General features: G+C 66.3%; 1 protein-coding gene across 1 annotated transcript; it reads right to left on the bottom strand.

Moving 5' to 3' along the window:
- Positions 1-2,038: 2,038 nt before the first annotated feature.
- SCARF2 (scavenger receptor class F member 2) lies at positions 2,039-13,557 on the bottom strand. The gene is made up of 11 exons (XM_060029477.1): positions 13,394-13,557; positions 8,531-8,589; positions 8,327-8,428; positions 7,636-8,155; positions 7,316-7,534; positions 7,057-7,185; positions 6,346-6,449; positions 6,156-6,273; positions 5,769-5,884; positions 4,514-4,666; positions 2,039-3,740 (listed from the first exon to the last, which is right to left on the bottom strand). Exons 1-11 carry the CDS (start codon positions 13,555-13,557, stop codon positions 2,830-2,832), a joined length of 2,595 nt encoding a protein of 864 aa, XP_059885460.1. The 3' UTR covers positions 2,039-2,829.
- Between the last annotated feature and the right edge of the window lie 315 nt (positions 13,558-13,872).

The following is a 13,872-nucleotide window of genomic DNA, read 5'->3' as shown; positions in this document are numbered from 1 at the left end:
GCATGCGTGTGTGTGTGTGTGTGTGTGTGTGCGCGCGCGCGTGTAGGTGTAGCTCTGCCTCTGTGTGATATGTTCTCTGTCCCCGCCTGAAAGCCGGCAGGGCTCAGGCCTTCTCCAGTCCCACATTCCTCCCGCTCCTTTGTGCTCTGTGCTACAAAAAATATTTGCGTTTTCCACGACTCATAATTTTTCCTCCTCAATCGCTACCAGATGTGGGTCCTGTGGTCCTCGTCCCCATGGCAACGGAGGTTCCAGCAGCCGCGGTTCCCTTTTGTGGCGCCTGCCCTGGGAGCTAGCACTGCTGCAGGCCTATGGGGGTGGGGAGGGGGTCCCAGCAGCTCCCTCTCCAGGCGGCTACCAGATCATCCTGGGGGGTTTCTTGGGCCAGGTCCTGCCTGGTCTCCAGGCCACAGCATCTGGCCCCCAGGGTGGCAGGGCTGGCTGCCAGAAGTGCGGGAGGTGCTCCTGCTCTGTGAGGCACCCACACAGAGGGGATCCTGAAGCTCAGGGTCTTGGATGCCTGGAGGCTCCCAGAGCAGGCGGCGGAGGGGCCTCAGGAAAGGCCTGGCCGATGCGACAGCTCTGGTCGCCCCACACGGTGCTGATCCAGGCCAGGGAGCAGGCGAGCTGGAGCAGGGGTTCAGGGGTTGGGGAGCGGCAGGGTGGCACATGGTGGGTGGGGGGTACATGGCAAGACTGTGGCCCGAACCACCTCACTGCCCTCCACCACCTTCCTCAGCCACTGCCCTGCCCTTGCTGAGCCCAGCTGGGCAGCTGCCCCTCCTGGCTGACGTTAAGCCTGTGTTCTGAGCCCCGGCAGCCAGCATGGCCTGGTGCCAGAAGGGATGAGGCTGGCCAGGCGCAGGGCCACGGCTGGGAGGGTGCCCAGCTGGCTCGAGGGAAGGTGCGTGCCCCGGGGACAGGGAGCCTGCCTTCCACGTGCTGCCTGACCAGGCCAGATGCAGGGACTACGGCCACGGGAGCCACGCCAGATGTCCCGCCTGTGCCATGAGGCCATCTCCACTCAGGTGGCTCAGCCCCTGTACATGTCACTGACGTTTACCTCCACGTGGCATCTGGCCAGAGGGCAAGAAGACTTGCCAGGTGAGATCCCTGAGCTGCCAGCACTGGCCAGACTCTGGTCGTGCTGGGGCCTATGGGGCGGGGATGGGGAGATAAATGGAGAATCTTGGCAGAATCTCCTGATCGAAAGAGCTGGCAGCAAAAGGTGAGGAAGAGGCCTGCTAGGCAGAGGCAGCGAGATGGGAGGAGCCCAGATGGATGAGGGACAGCGGACACGGTAGAAAAGTGAGGCTTTGGAGCTCAGGAAGGTCACTTGCGAGGCCATCTGAGGGCCAGAAGCAGTGAAGACATTAGGACAAATGGCCACAGAAAGAAGGCCAGGCCAGAGTGGGAGCAGGCCGAGGTTGGGTGGGGGAGCAGGGGAGGGGGGGCACTGCCAGCAGGGCCAGCCAGGGCTCTGGGCCAGGCGGGCTCTCCCCCTCCCCCCACCTCTCGGGCCGGGAGAGTTTCCGGCTGAGGACAGGGAGCCCATTGAGATGGACAGCGGGGCTCTGTGTGGTGCCAGACTGTCTTGTTTGTGCCAGATGCGGCCCGGCTGGAGGCTGTGCCCGTGGCCCGCTACCCCCTGGCCCCAGCCTCTGACCCGCCCCAGCCACACCAAACAGATCGAGGCCCCAAGTATAACAGCAGTGGGCAGTGGGGAAGGTGCAGGGCAGAAGCAGCCCCATGCGCTGGCTCCTTCCTCGTAGCCAAGGGTGCCACTCTATCTGCTCCTACACACCCTTCATCCCAGGTTGCCAGTCCAGGATGGGGTGGGCCGAGGTGGGTGCCCAATAAACTTGATAAATAGGTGAAGGATGGGCAGATGGACATGACCCACTTCCAACATAGTCCTGGGAGACCCACACCTGGGCTCCCAGGCTCCACTTGGGTCGAGGGATCCTGGCACAGTTTCTTTGGGGGGACATCCTCGTCAAGAGGCCCGCAGATAGGAAGCAGTCAGAGCACGGGGAGAAAAAAGGCACTTTATTAAGAAAGCTTTGGCCAAGCCCCTGCCGGGAGGAGCCCATCCTGGGGCACCCGGATGGGGTGGGAGCAGCCCTGCCGGGGGCCTATAAATACATCTCCACAGGCCACTGGAGTTGCCCCTCGGATTCCCAGGCATGTGGGGTGGTGGGAGGCCATCAAAACCAGCTCGACAGCAGAGGGGCCAGGGCTGGGGAGGCTGGGGCTGGGAGAGCGTGGGTGGGGCTGGGGTGGGTGGGGAGACAGCCAAGCCTCCTGAGGAGCAGAGACCAGCCCTCCTCCCCAGGCTCCGGTCAACCAGATGCCCTGGGGCTCGGCCAGTGGAAGTAGCCTCTGGCTAGGGTCACAGAAGGGAACCTCCAGCCAGAGGCGCCAGGCCCTGGCCAGAGAGAGACTGCCAGGGTGGAAGTGCTTCTGGCCTCAGCCAGTGAGAAGGTGACCCAGCCAAGGCACTCTTGGCCAGTAAGAGGTGTTCTTTAGGCAGAGCCCTCCTGCCCTTGGCCTTTGAGACCCGGGCTGGTGGGAGCCCTCCACAGGCAGGCCATGGGAAGGGAGGGGCCAGCAAAGCGTCTGTCAGGCCTTAGCCACTGGGATGGGGCTTCCTGCCCGAGCGCGGGACCCCATCCAGGAGGGCCGTTGGGCCTGAGCCAGTGAGACGCAGCCTCCCGCCAGGCTGCTCTGGGCTGGGGCCCCCGCGGGAGACGCCGGGCGCGCACGGGACGCGGGGTGACAAGCAGCGCTGCTAAGCCGAGGAGCTGCAGGCACGGCGGGGCCGACCTACTACAGGGTGGGCGCGCCCGCTCGGCCCGGCTCGCCCGCCACCTCCCGGCTCTTCTTACGAGGCGGCTTCTGGATGGGGGTCTTCTTTCGGGGGGTGTCGGATCCGGGCGCGCCCGCTGCCGCCTTCTCGGGCCCTGGGGCCTCGGGCGCGGGGGGCGCGCGGACCGGCGAGGCGGGAGGCACCGAGCGCTTGGCCTTCTGCGGCGGCGCCGGCTTCTCTCGGGGGCCCTGCGTGCCCACGGCCCCCTCGGCGCGGCCCAGGCTGCGAGTCTTGTCGCGCAGCTCGGCGGCCAGCATGGAGGCGGCCTCAGGTGCGCTGCGCGGGGGACCGCCAGCGTCCGTGGGCTCTGAGAGGCCAGGGCCACGGCCCCGCGCTCGAGCCCGGGGCGGCGAGGGTGCGGCGAGGGCCGGCCCCTCCTCTGCCAGCCCCGGGGGTCGCGGCGTCGGGTCGCGGGCCCTAGGGTTGCAGGGCTCGTCCGGCCGCGCCGATGTGTCGCTGGGCGTCCGTTTCCTCTTGCTGGGGCTGGGAGCGGCCTCGGGGCCCGCGGGTGGCGGCGACGGCGCACGCGCGGCGGCGGCACCATGCTTGCCGTGGATCCAGGACACCTTGGGCTTGGTGGCGGGGTCGGGCGGCGGTGGCTTCCTGCGCTCGGGCGATGGCGAAAGCGACAGGCCTCGGGCCTCGCCCCGGACCCGGGCCGGCCGGGCCTCACGCCGGGCCACACGCGCATACAGCGCCCCGCCAGGCCCGTCCCCGCTCGACGCTGACCGCTCGCTGTCGGAGGACGCGCGGAGGGGCGTGGCCTCCTCCGCGGGCGTAGTCACCGGTGCAGGGGACGAAGCCAGCGCCTCGTTAGGGGCAGTGGCTGGGGCGATGGGGACCTCCGCGTCCCGGCTCTCGGTTGCCGCCTCTGACAAGGGACGAGCGGGGCGGTCACCTCCTCCGGAAAGAGTTGGCCCCCCAGCCTCCAAGAGCAAACCCTCGCTGGCGCCCCGCCTCCCCTCCTCTTCCCGCCCCAGCTGGCGCTCAGTCGCCGTGGCATCCAGACATGCCTGGCACATTCACTGCACTGACCACAAACTTAGCTCAGAGCCCCGGAGGTGGAGGGCTGGGGTAGTGGGGCTAATTCCTGGGTTGCAGCCCCAACTCGGCCTGGACTCGCACCCCTCCCCCACCACATCCCCAGCCTGGGGGGCCACCATCACCACATTTGACCCTTGATTCATAGTCCTTCTTTAAGAGAAAGGCCTTCTAAGGCTCAGAGGTTAGTCACCTGCCCAAAGTCATTCACGGGGGTGGTCTGGGGAAGAGAGAGGCCAGAAGCCCAGCTATTCAGGCTGCTTCTTGATGTTTGTGAGCCAAGGCTTCAGGTGAAAGTGTGTCCCCATATCCTGCAAACCCCATTTCCTGTCTCCTCTGCCACCTCCTCCCCAAGCCCGGAATTTTCTCTGCCTGGTCTCCCCAGAAGTGAACCTGGGCTGTGGCTACCTCCCCAGACCCTACCCCAGTCTGGTGCTGGGCAGCAAAGAAGCCCACTCTGCAACCTCAACTGTGTATCCACCCCCCAGTTAACTAGCCCTTCCTCCCCATGCTGCCTGTCTCTTAGAGCACAGAAATTTCAGCTGGAACCTTTCACTGGGTCAGAGCGAGAGGGGTCCTCACCCCAAGCAGAGGGGCACTCACCCTCGTGGGGTACACAGTATACGGGGCCTTCATCCGTGGTGTCAAAGGAGGAGAAGGAGGCCCGGGAAGACCATGATGGCGAGGGCTGCTCCAGCCCCGAGGGTGGCTCCAGGAAGCTGCAGTTGAGCGTGTTATCCAGGTCGTGATGGGCCACTGGGGAAGGAGGGAGGCATAGCTGCCAGGGGCCCCGCCTGCCCCAGCCAGTGCCCTCGCCAGCCCTCCTGCCACAAATGATGGAGGGACCCAAGCCAGCCCTACCCCAACATAGTGGGTGGGACAGGCAATTCAACAGGCTAGTGTACGGCCAGGGAGCTGAGTGAGGTCGGGCCGAAAGTTGGGAAAAGAGAGCACCTGGCTGGGAGAGCCCATCAGGGCCTCCAAGCCACGCTTCAGACCCTGTCTTGCAGCAGTTTTTGAATGCAAATGTGCAGTGGTGAGGCCACCCTTTGCTGCAGCCGTCTCAGCAGGCTGCACCCCTAGGCACGGCCTCCACAGACATAGACCCCACAACGGGGGAATCCCAGAGGCTGGCCAGCCCGTCCCCCTCTCACAAATGGGATGTGGGTTCCAGCCCCCACATCTGTGCCCATAAATCCCACTCTGCTGAGTGGGCCCAGGGGTTTTCTCAGCTGTCTGCATCTTTACCTCCCAGGAGACTTCATCTCCCCATCCCCCTCATCTTTGGAAACAAGTGGGAAAGACGCAGAGAGACTCCACCCCGGTGTGAGTCAGTGCAGGCAGAAGGAGAGAAGCAGCATCGCCCCGCACCCAGCCCCGTCCTGAGGTAGGGTGGGGGCCGAGGGACCAGCCTGCCCACTTTCCAGGAAAGACCCAGGGCACAGCTGGGGATCCGGGCCGGGGGCGGGTCTTCCTGTGGCAGGGCATTCCCACTCACAGGTGCCCGCGTCCACCTGCAGCTCGCATCAGGACCGACAGTGTACTCACTCCCGCAGACTGCGGGGGCCTACCGGCCGCGGATGTCCAGTCCACACTGCCCCACCACACCACACATGCAGTTACTCACAGTCACCGAGACAGGGCCCACACCTGCCCGCACACGTAGGACCCCTGCCTTCCTCCAGGGCTCCCCTGCATCCGCAATCCTTCTTTCCTCCCCCTGGTCGCACCTCCCCACGCCCCCACATCGACACTCAAGGCCCCGCAGTTCCTACACCGACCCCGTCACACCCATTTCCCAGCAGCCTCCTGCGTCGGGGGGTGTTCCCCGGAGACTCCTTACCTACGTCATCCTTACCTACGACCTTGGGCAGCTTCTGCCTGCGGAGAGGGATCCGGGGCAACTTCATGCTGATGCGGCTGAAGCGCCCGCATAGGCGCTGCGGCGCCTTCTTCCTCCCAAGCGAGAGCTCCCTGCGGGGGCGGGGGCTGAGCGAAGGGGCGGGGCCGTGCCTGTTCCAGAGGGGCGGGGCGAGCCCGTGGGAGCCCACCCACAGGGAGGGAGAGGCCTGAGCGGAGGGGCGGGGCCTAAGGCCGGGAGAGGCCCAAGGGAGCAGAACCTCAAGGAGGGCGGGGCCTGAGCTAACGAAGGGTGGGGCCCCCCAGGGCGGGGCCGGGAACGGCGCGCCGCGCTGCAGTCCCCGCACGGCCGGAACCGGGGAAGGGAGGGAGCTGGAAGCCTCACCCGCGCGCGGGGTCCTTGCCGCGGCAGGCGCAGCAGCAGCCGAGCAGCGAGAGCAGCAGGCCGAGGAGCAGGGCGAGCAGCGCGCCCGCACCCATCACACCCTTTCGCTGGTTGGTCTCTGTGGGGGTCACAGGGTCAGCGAGGTGCCGGCAGCCCCCGCGCCCCCGCCGGGTCGCCCTCACCCACTCACCCAGGCGGCAGGCACCGGTGACCGGGTCGCACGAGTCCTCGTGGCAGCTGCAGGCCTGGGCGCAGTCCACGCCGTGGAGCCCGGGCGGGCAAGTCAGGTTACAGCTGCGGGGGCGCGAGGTCAGGGAGGGGCGTGGGGTCTGGGAGAGCCAAGCGGCCCTCGGTTACGCCTCCCGCCCTCGCCCCCGCGGCCAGCCAGCCCCGGCCCGGCCCCGGTTCTCCATTCTCTAGGGACTGCAGCCCACCCCCACCTCCAGCACACCCTGAGCGATCAATGTTTTGGAAACAAATGTGTGCACTCCAGTGGGACGGAGTCTAGGGGACGGGCCGTGGACACTGGCCGCAGTGCCCATTGCTGGGGCTGACTCTTCTGTGGGGGGAAAAGGGGCTGCCAGACGAGACCCTTGGCTGTACGTGGAGGTCCCTGCTCATTCCACATCATCTCCGGGTCACCTCAGCCCTGCAGCCCTCAAGGAACCCACTGGCCACAGGCTGACCTGGTTGCTAGATCCCGCTCGAGAGCTGGCTCCACCCAGGGCAGGAAGCTGCCCCAAAGAGCCTGTTGTCTCTCCCTAGCTGAAGTATGGGGGCCAAGGCTGAGGGGCCAAGCCTGGGTCCCGCCTGGTCGGCCAACGCAGCAGCACCTGGGGTCTGGCTGGAGCCCAGTGCCGGATACAGACCCCTCAAACCCCTTGGGTCCCCGGGCACTCACTGGGGCCCGTGGACGCCCGGGCTGCACAGGCAACGTCCCGACTGGAAGTCGCAGTGGCCGCTGCCGCAGTCGGCGCACACGAACGCGCAGTCCTCGCCGTAGGTGCCATTGCTGCACTTGGTCTCACACCTCGGAACGCGGGGAGGAGGCGTCAGCGGAAACAGGCAAACGACCCTTAAGCCCACAGAGCCCTCCGTGGAGGGCAATCGGGGGAGGCCGGCTGGGGGCTGTGTGTCTGAGGCGGACACGGGTTGCTCACCGGTCACCGATCCAGCCCGCGTTGCAGCGCGTGCACTTGCCGGTGACGTGGTTGCAGGCGTGCCCGTCGCGACACGGCGGGCAGCGGTGGCCGCAGCCCTCGCCGTAGAAACCGGTGGCGCACGGCTGGTCGCACTTGGTGCCGTTCCAGCCGGGCTCGCACGTCAGGCAACGGCCCTCGGCCACCGTGCATGGCTGCTGGCCCTTGCACTGGCCGCATCTGGGGAAGGGGCAGGAGGCTAGGCGGGGTCCCGGCCGCCTCACCCCGGCTCCCTCGGCGCCTGCCCCTCCTCTCCCTCCCCGGCCGGGGCCCGCGCTTACCGGCGGCGGCAGCCCAGGCCGTAGAAGCCGGCAGGGCAAGGCTCGCGGCAGTACTTGCCCCGGTAACCGGGCTCGCACGCGCACGTGCCGTCCACGGGATGGCAGCGGCCGCGGAAGCACTGGCAATAGCGCTCGCAGCGCGCGCCGAACGTGCGCTCGCGGCACTGGCAGCGGCCGCTCTGTTGCTCGCACGGCGATGTGTTGCAGGCACACTGGTTGTTGCAGCTGCGGCCCCACCAGCCTGCGTGGCAGAGGCACGCGCCCGTCTGTGGGTCGCAGCGCGACGTGGCGCTACAGTAGCACGCGCTGGCGCACTGTGGGCCCCACCAGCCAGGCTCGCAGCGACACGCGCCGCTCCGCGGGTGGCACGCGCCGTGCTGGCATTGGCACGCATGCTCGCAGCGTGCGCCCCAGCGCCGCGCATGACATGTACACTGGCCCGTCACGTCCTCGCACTGCCCGTGTGGGTGGCAGACACACAGCTCCTTGCAGTCGGGACCCCAGAACTGGCGCGGACACTCTGCAGAGCGAGCGGAGAGGGTGGGAAGCCCAGGTGCTCGCGACGGGGCCCAGACCCAGCCCGAACCTGCCCGCGTCCAGCCCCCCGCCCCCGGGGACCCACTCCCGACTCAGGCCCCGCCCATCTCTGGGATCCTGCCCCACTGCCCCGCCCGCCACAATCCGCGCTCACTGGTGTCGCAGTTGGCACCGAAGTAGCCATGGCGGCAGCGGCACTCGCCCGGCCGCACGCACACCTCGTTCTCCGAGCACGTGGAGTTGCCTTCGCACACAGCTGCGGACGAGACGCGCCCAAGTTGTCCCGAGTTCAGCCCCCACACTATCCCTCCTCTCCGTGACCCCGCCCCCTGCCCAAGTCCCAGGGTGCCCTACTCACCGATCCCACACTCGTCCCCCTGCTGCCTCCAGCCGGCGCAGCAAGTGAGCTCCTGGGAGCTGCAGGCAGAGAGAGGGCGCCTGAGCTCGGGACCCACTCCTAGTCCTCGCTGGGTCCCCCAGTAACCTCCACCCTGCCCTAGGGAGGTGGTTATAAAGGCCCTCATGTGTGCCCGGCACTGCTGTAGGTTTGGGAGACTCGAAGCGAATAAGACACAAATTCCAGCCCTCTAGAGCGGACACTGGGAGGCGGCAGATGGCAGACCACCTCCAAGAACTTCCCAGTTCCCTCTACAAGGGGTCTCGCCACTCCTCCTGATCTGTGCCCTCTTCCCCCATCCACTAGGCCAGAGAAGAGACCCCACATGTCCCAGGAGGGGCAGCAGTGAGGTGGGGGTGGGGCAAAGGTCCCTGGGCCTCCAGGACCTGCTCAGACATGGAGGTCTAGGGCATCCCTGGGGGTGGGGTTCTGGCCAGATGGGTGTCAGGGATCCAGATATGACGTGACCTGGGCAGTGCCAGGACTGGCTGGGCCGGGTGGGCACATCTGGATGCCCAACTGGAGCACCAAGGCAGATGGGTTGTCTCTGAGTGTGGTGGACACAGCGAGGTGTCCACTTGGAGAGGGGCAAGGTACACCCAGGGAGTCCTCCATCTGAGTAAGGAAAGTAAAACTGAGGGCTGCAGAGCACCAGGGCGAGACTTGGGCTGGAGGAAGGCAAAGTTAGAATGTCCTCTCCGTGAACTTTCATAAAATCTTGTTTAATTTTATTTGGCTTTACAAGGTACAGTAGGAGGTAAAAAATTTATGTGTCCCATATCAGGGTGGTGCAGCCTCCCAAGGCCTGGGCTTATGGGGTGTGTAGGCACAAAGGTTTGGAGGCCCTGCCCAAGTGAAGCCATGGCCACTGGTGAGGGCCATGAGGGCTGAGGTGGGGTGTGCCCACACTGTGGGGCAAAGGAGGCTGAGAAGGAACAGACACTCAGGCTGCAGTTCTGCAGGGTCCCATCAGACCTAGAACTTCAGCCAAATGCTAAAGGCACATAGCCACCATTCACACTTCAGAGAAAAGGAGAGGGCCTCTTGGGAAGGATGTGAATCTAGAACCGGGATATGGTGATGGGAGGAGGTGGGAGGGGCCTGAGCACCCTGAGGTGGGGGTGGGATGGCCTGAGAAGGGAAAGGCTGCAGCTGCCCCATATCACACCCCTCAGAAGATGCCCCCCAACCGTTCCCAGCTCAAAATGATCACCACACCCTGGATGGGGCCCCCGGACTCCAAGGGAGCCCCCTCTCCCAGAAAGGGCTGGATTCTCCTTTGGGCCAAAGATATGGGACCTGGGGAACAGGATCCATAAAACCCCAAACTTCAAGGAATGGGCCACCTTATTTTCCACAAATAAAACTGGAAACCAGAGACAGGAACTCTAAGCAGGCCTGGATTTTCTGGCCCCCATTGTCCCCACCCACCCAGCTCCGAGATGGCCATCTGTAGGGAGACCCAGGTCCGAGGGCCTATCACCCTCCTGCCTCTTCTGCCAGTATGAACCCAGGTCTCCAGATGGAGAGCCTCTGTAGAAGTCCCTCCTGCAGGCAGCCTCACCAGATGGCCTGCTGGGATGGCCCAGGAACACTGACCACCTTCCATCCTGGACGACCTGGCTGCATGGCTCTGTAATCAGGTTGGGAGCCTGGTTTTAGGGCCACACTAAGCTGGATTGGATGACTGGGTCTGCCACTTGCTGTGTGACCTTGGGCACAGAACTTTACCTCTCTGAGCTCCAGCTGCTAAATCTGTAGAATGGGGCCCATAGGTTTGGCAGGAGGATTAAGAGTCAAGATGTGTCCAGCACAAACTATGAGCTCAGCCGAGGCTGTGCTGTGAGCTCCAGCCCATGCTGAGCAGGCTCTAGGAAGTCCCTGAGTTCACCTGGTCCTCCCAGCATGGCTGGTGCCCAGGCCCCACCCAACAGAGCTAACAACCCTGCTCCCCGGCAGGACAGAGCCCACGTGGAGGATGAGTCTGTGGGACTTTTCCTTCTGGGACGGGCTGGCAGAAAAGGCTGGGCTAGGTCGGCAGGCCCATTTTCTCAGATCTTATGAAAGTGAGATGACAAGAAAGATGGCCCAGTGCAGGGGTAGCTCCTACACTAGGGAAGGACCCTGGGGTGTCAATCCAGGCCCCTCAGCAAGCAGGCTGTGCTGCAGGCTGCCCCCCCATAGATCACTGTTACTGCAAATGAAGCTGCGGTGATTTAAACCTTCATCTTGAACCTGCCCAAGCCACCTCGGCAAAGCTCCCCAAGAGCACTGCCTGCTCACTGTGCCAGTGTCTGTCCCATTCTCTCCCCAGTCCAGACAGGAAGCTCCTCTGCCTCCACGCCCCCTGGGACTCCATGCCTGCCCCACTCTCCTCCTTCCCCCCTGGGCACCCCTCCCCTGGTTTCTGCCCCACCCCCCCCAGCCCCCCCACCCCACCCCCCCCCGCCTCCCTCCCCTGCTCTGTCCACTCTAGCTCCCTGGGGAAGCTCCCTAGGTCCCATCCAGACACTGACAATGCCTCGGAGGCCTCGAGGGAGGCCCTCCTCCCCACTAGCCCCTCCCACCCCGAGTCTTCTCCATCTCAGGGTAAAGACTGTCCTTCCAGGCTGGGAGGCTGGAAGGGGACTCTGCTCTCTCCCAGAGTGGATCAACTGAGAAACACGCCAGCTCTACCTTCCAAACTGGATCTAGGATGGGACAGGCCACTTGTCCCCCGCCCAGCCTTGTGAGAGCCACCCTCACCCTCCCTGGTTCTCTCCCACCTTCTGCCCTCCTGCCCCAGTTCATCTGCCACCTGACAGCCAACCCAGGTCACATCCTGCCCCTCTTCTGTGCAAAGCCCACGGGGGTTCCCATCGCCCTGTGGCCTCTCCTCCACCATCCCTGTCCCAGCCCCCAGGGCTCCTTCCTGTGCTTCCAACAGGCCCTCTGCACTCAGGGCCCTGCCCCAGATGCCACCCTGCTCTGCCTCCTCTCCCACAGGCCTCTCTCACTCATCACTTCCCACTGGGTCTCCCCAACTGAACACCTCCTCCCCAGCCCTTGCCAGATGTCAGATGATTTGCTGTAAATCTCCTCCACACAGGACAGCTGTATCCCTGCACCAACAACAGGCCTGCACACATTAAGTGTATGGGATTTTACTGACTGAGAGCTGCTCCCTGCCCTAGTCCTCCTGCCTCCGGAGGGAGGGAACGCTAATGGGAACCTGGCAAGGCCCAGCCTTGGGAAGGTAATGAAGAGATGGTCCAGACCCTGGGGGGGATGGGGGAGTGCCGTCTTTCCCATTAACCAGCTCCACACAGGATCACAGTCATCCCTCCTCTACCACCACCCCCCTCACTGGACAGGAGTATGGGCTGGCCCAGAAAGGTTAAGCGTTGTGCCCGGGGCCACTCAGATGGGGAGAGGTGGCACCAGGATCTGAAACCCAACCCAGGCTCTTGGCTACTGGAACAGGCCGCCTGATGGAACATCTCGGGGAGAGGGGGAGTGGAGGAGGCTCCGGACAGCTCTGGCCTGCCATCGGATCCCCCCACCCCCCACCCCCGGCACGGACCCCCACAGGGAAGGAGAGCCGAGGCGGAGGGACAGGGCCGGCGACGATCGCGCCCTCCCACTCCCCAGGCGGCCCCGCCCGCCACAGCCGCTGCATTCCTGGGGCCGGGGAGGCCCGGGAGGCAGCGGCGGCGGCGTCGATGTGAAGCAGATGGCGGGCCAGGCCGGCCCCCGCCCCAGAGGCGGGGCTCGCAGCGGGGAGGGGTCTGCGCGCCTCGGGATCCGAGCTCGGAAACCCCGCGCGGCCCCTCACAGCCCCTTGTCTGCCGCGACCGCCTGCCCCCGGACGCGGCCTCCCTGGGCCCTGCGGCCCAGGGCGCCCCCACCGCACCCGCCAGGAGCCCGTGATGCTTCTCCAGCTTCCCGCCTGCCTGGCGCCCCCGGCCCGCGCCAAGGCACCCCCTCACGCCGGCTCCTCGCCCCCGCGCGGAGATGCCCTTGACCTCGCAGTGGCCTCTGACAGACCGACCGGGTCCTCCGACTCCTGCGCCCACTCCTGGGTCCTGGCTTGCGCTCTTCGACCTCCGCGCAAGGTCCTGAGCCCGGCGCCCTCCGGCAGAGCCTGTCCCCTCCTGTCCCACACTGGCTTCCCCAGCCCGGCTCCTCGTGGCGCCCACCTCTGCGCCGCCCCTCTGCACCCCGTATCCCCACCCGGGAGTCCCCCATACTCCCGATGCCGGCGCACGTCATTGTCTCTCTATTCCCGCTTCTGGGCCACTCTGAGCTCAGGCTCCTCGACGCCCACCTCCATAACCACCCTCTTCCCACCCGCGCCCGCTCTTTCTAGGACACAAATCTGTCCTTCCGACTCGCCTGCCTCAAGACCTCCGCGGCTCCCTCTTCTCAGGAGCCTCGCTCCATCTCTCCTGGACGCTCACCCTCCCTCCATCACGGCTCGAGCCACACTCGTGTGTCTGGGCCCTTGCACATGCCATGCCATGGGCTTGGAATGAGCTTCCCGTCTTCTTACGGCCTTCACAATCCGGCCCAAGGGTCCCTTTTCCTGGGTCTGAAATCTCGAACCCCGTGTGTCAGCCCTCTGGGCGTCCGCTGCCCTCCGCTCTACCCTCGGCCGCTTCTCGCCCAGGGTATCCTCGGACGCACCGTCGTGGCCCGGCGCCCGGGCTCGGCCTGGAGCGGAGCCGGGGTCAGCGAGGGCGGCCCGAGGGGCCCGCGCGTTTGGCTCAGGGAGGTCCTGGGCGCCCCCTCCCCCCGGCCCCGGGTGTCCCTCCGGCCCCCTCCCCCAGCCCGGCCGGCTCCTACCCGGGCGCGCGGCACACGTTGCGGCCGCGCGGGCTCAGCTCCTGGGGCGCCGCGGGGCCGGGTAGCAGCCAGAGCAGCAGCAGCAGCGGCGGCAGCGGCGGCGGCGGCCCCCCGGCTCCCCGGCGCCGCGCCGGCCCGGCCCCCCGGGGCCCTGCGCCCTCCATGCGGCGCGGGGCAGGCGCGGGGCGGGCGCGGGCGCGGGTGCGGCCGCAGCGAGAGCGGCCGGAAGCGGAGTGCGCGGCCGGGCGGGGGGCGGCAGGAGGGGCGCCGGGCCGGGCAGGAAATTCCACATCGGCTCCCTGATCCAGGGCCAGCCGCGGCCGGCCAGGCGGCAGCGCCCGCCCCGCGCGCCAGACCCCACCCTCCGGCCGCGCCACCGCCCCTCCGCGCGGCCCCCGCCCCCACGCGGCCGCGCGCAAACTTGGGGGCGAACTTGGAAGGGGCCCTCCGGAGGAATCACCGGTCGCCTTGCCTTTCCC

Source organism: Delphinus delphis, chromosome 13 (genome assembly GCF_949987515.2).
Source record: "Delphinus delphis chromosome 13, mDelDel1.2, whole genome shotgun sequence".
NCBI classification, from domain to species: domain Eukaryota; kingdom Metazoa; phylum Chordata; class Mammalia; order Artiodactyla; family Delphinidae; genus Delphinus; species Delphinus delphis.
Note: the sequence above shows the minus strand (reverse complement) of the source record. Positions and strands in the feature narration are given on the sequence as shown.

What these genes read in the sequence shown, in the direction of transcription:
- SCARF2 (XM_060029477.1), bottom strand. Translation starts at nt 13,557, where the DNA reads ATGGAGGGCGCAGGGCCCCGGGGGGCCGGGCCGGCGCGGCGCCGGGGA. An exon ending in GAAGCTGCCCAAGGTCGTAG is followed by an intron (nt 4,667 to 5,768) that starts GTAAGGATGACG and finishes CTCCTTCCCCAG; the next exon opens with TGGCCCATCACGACCTGGAT. An exon ending in ATACTGTGTACCCCACGAGG is followed by an intron (nt 3,741 to 4,513) that starts GTGAGTGCCCCT and finishes GTCCCTTGTCAG; the next exon opens with AGGCGGCAACCGAGAGCCGG.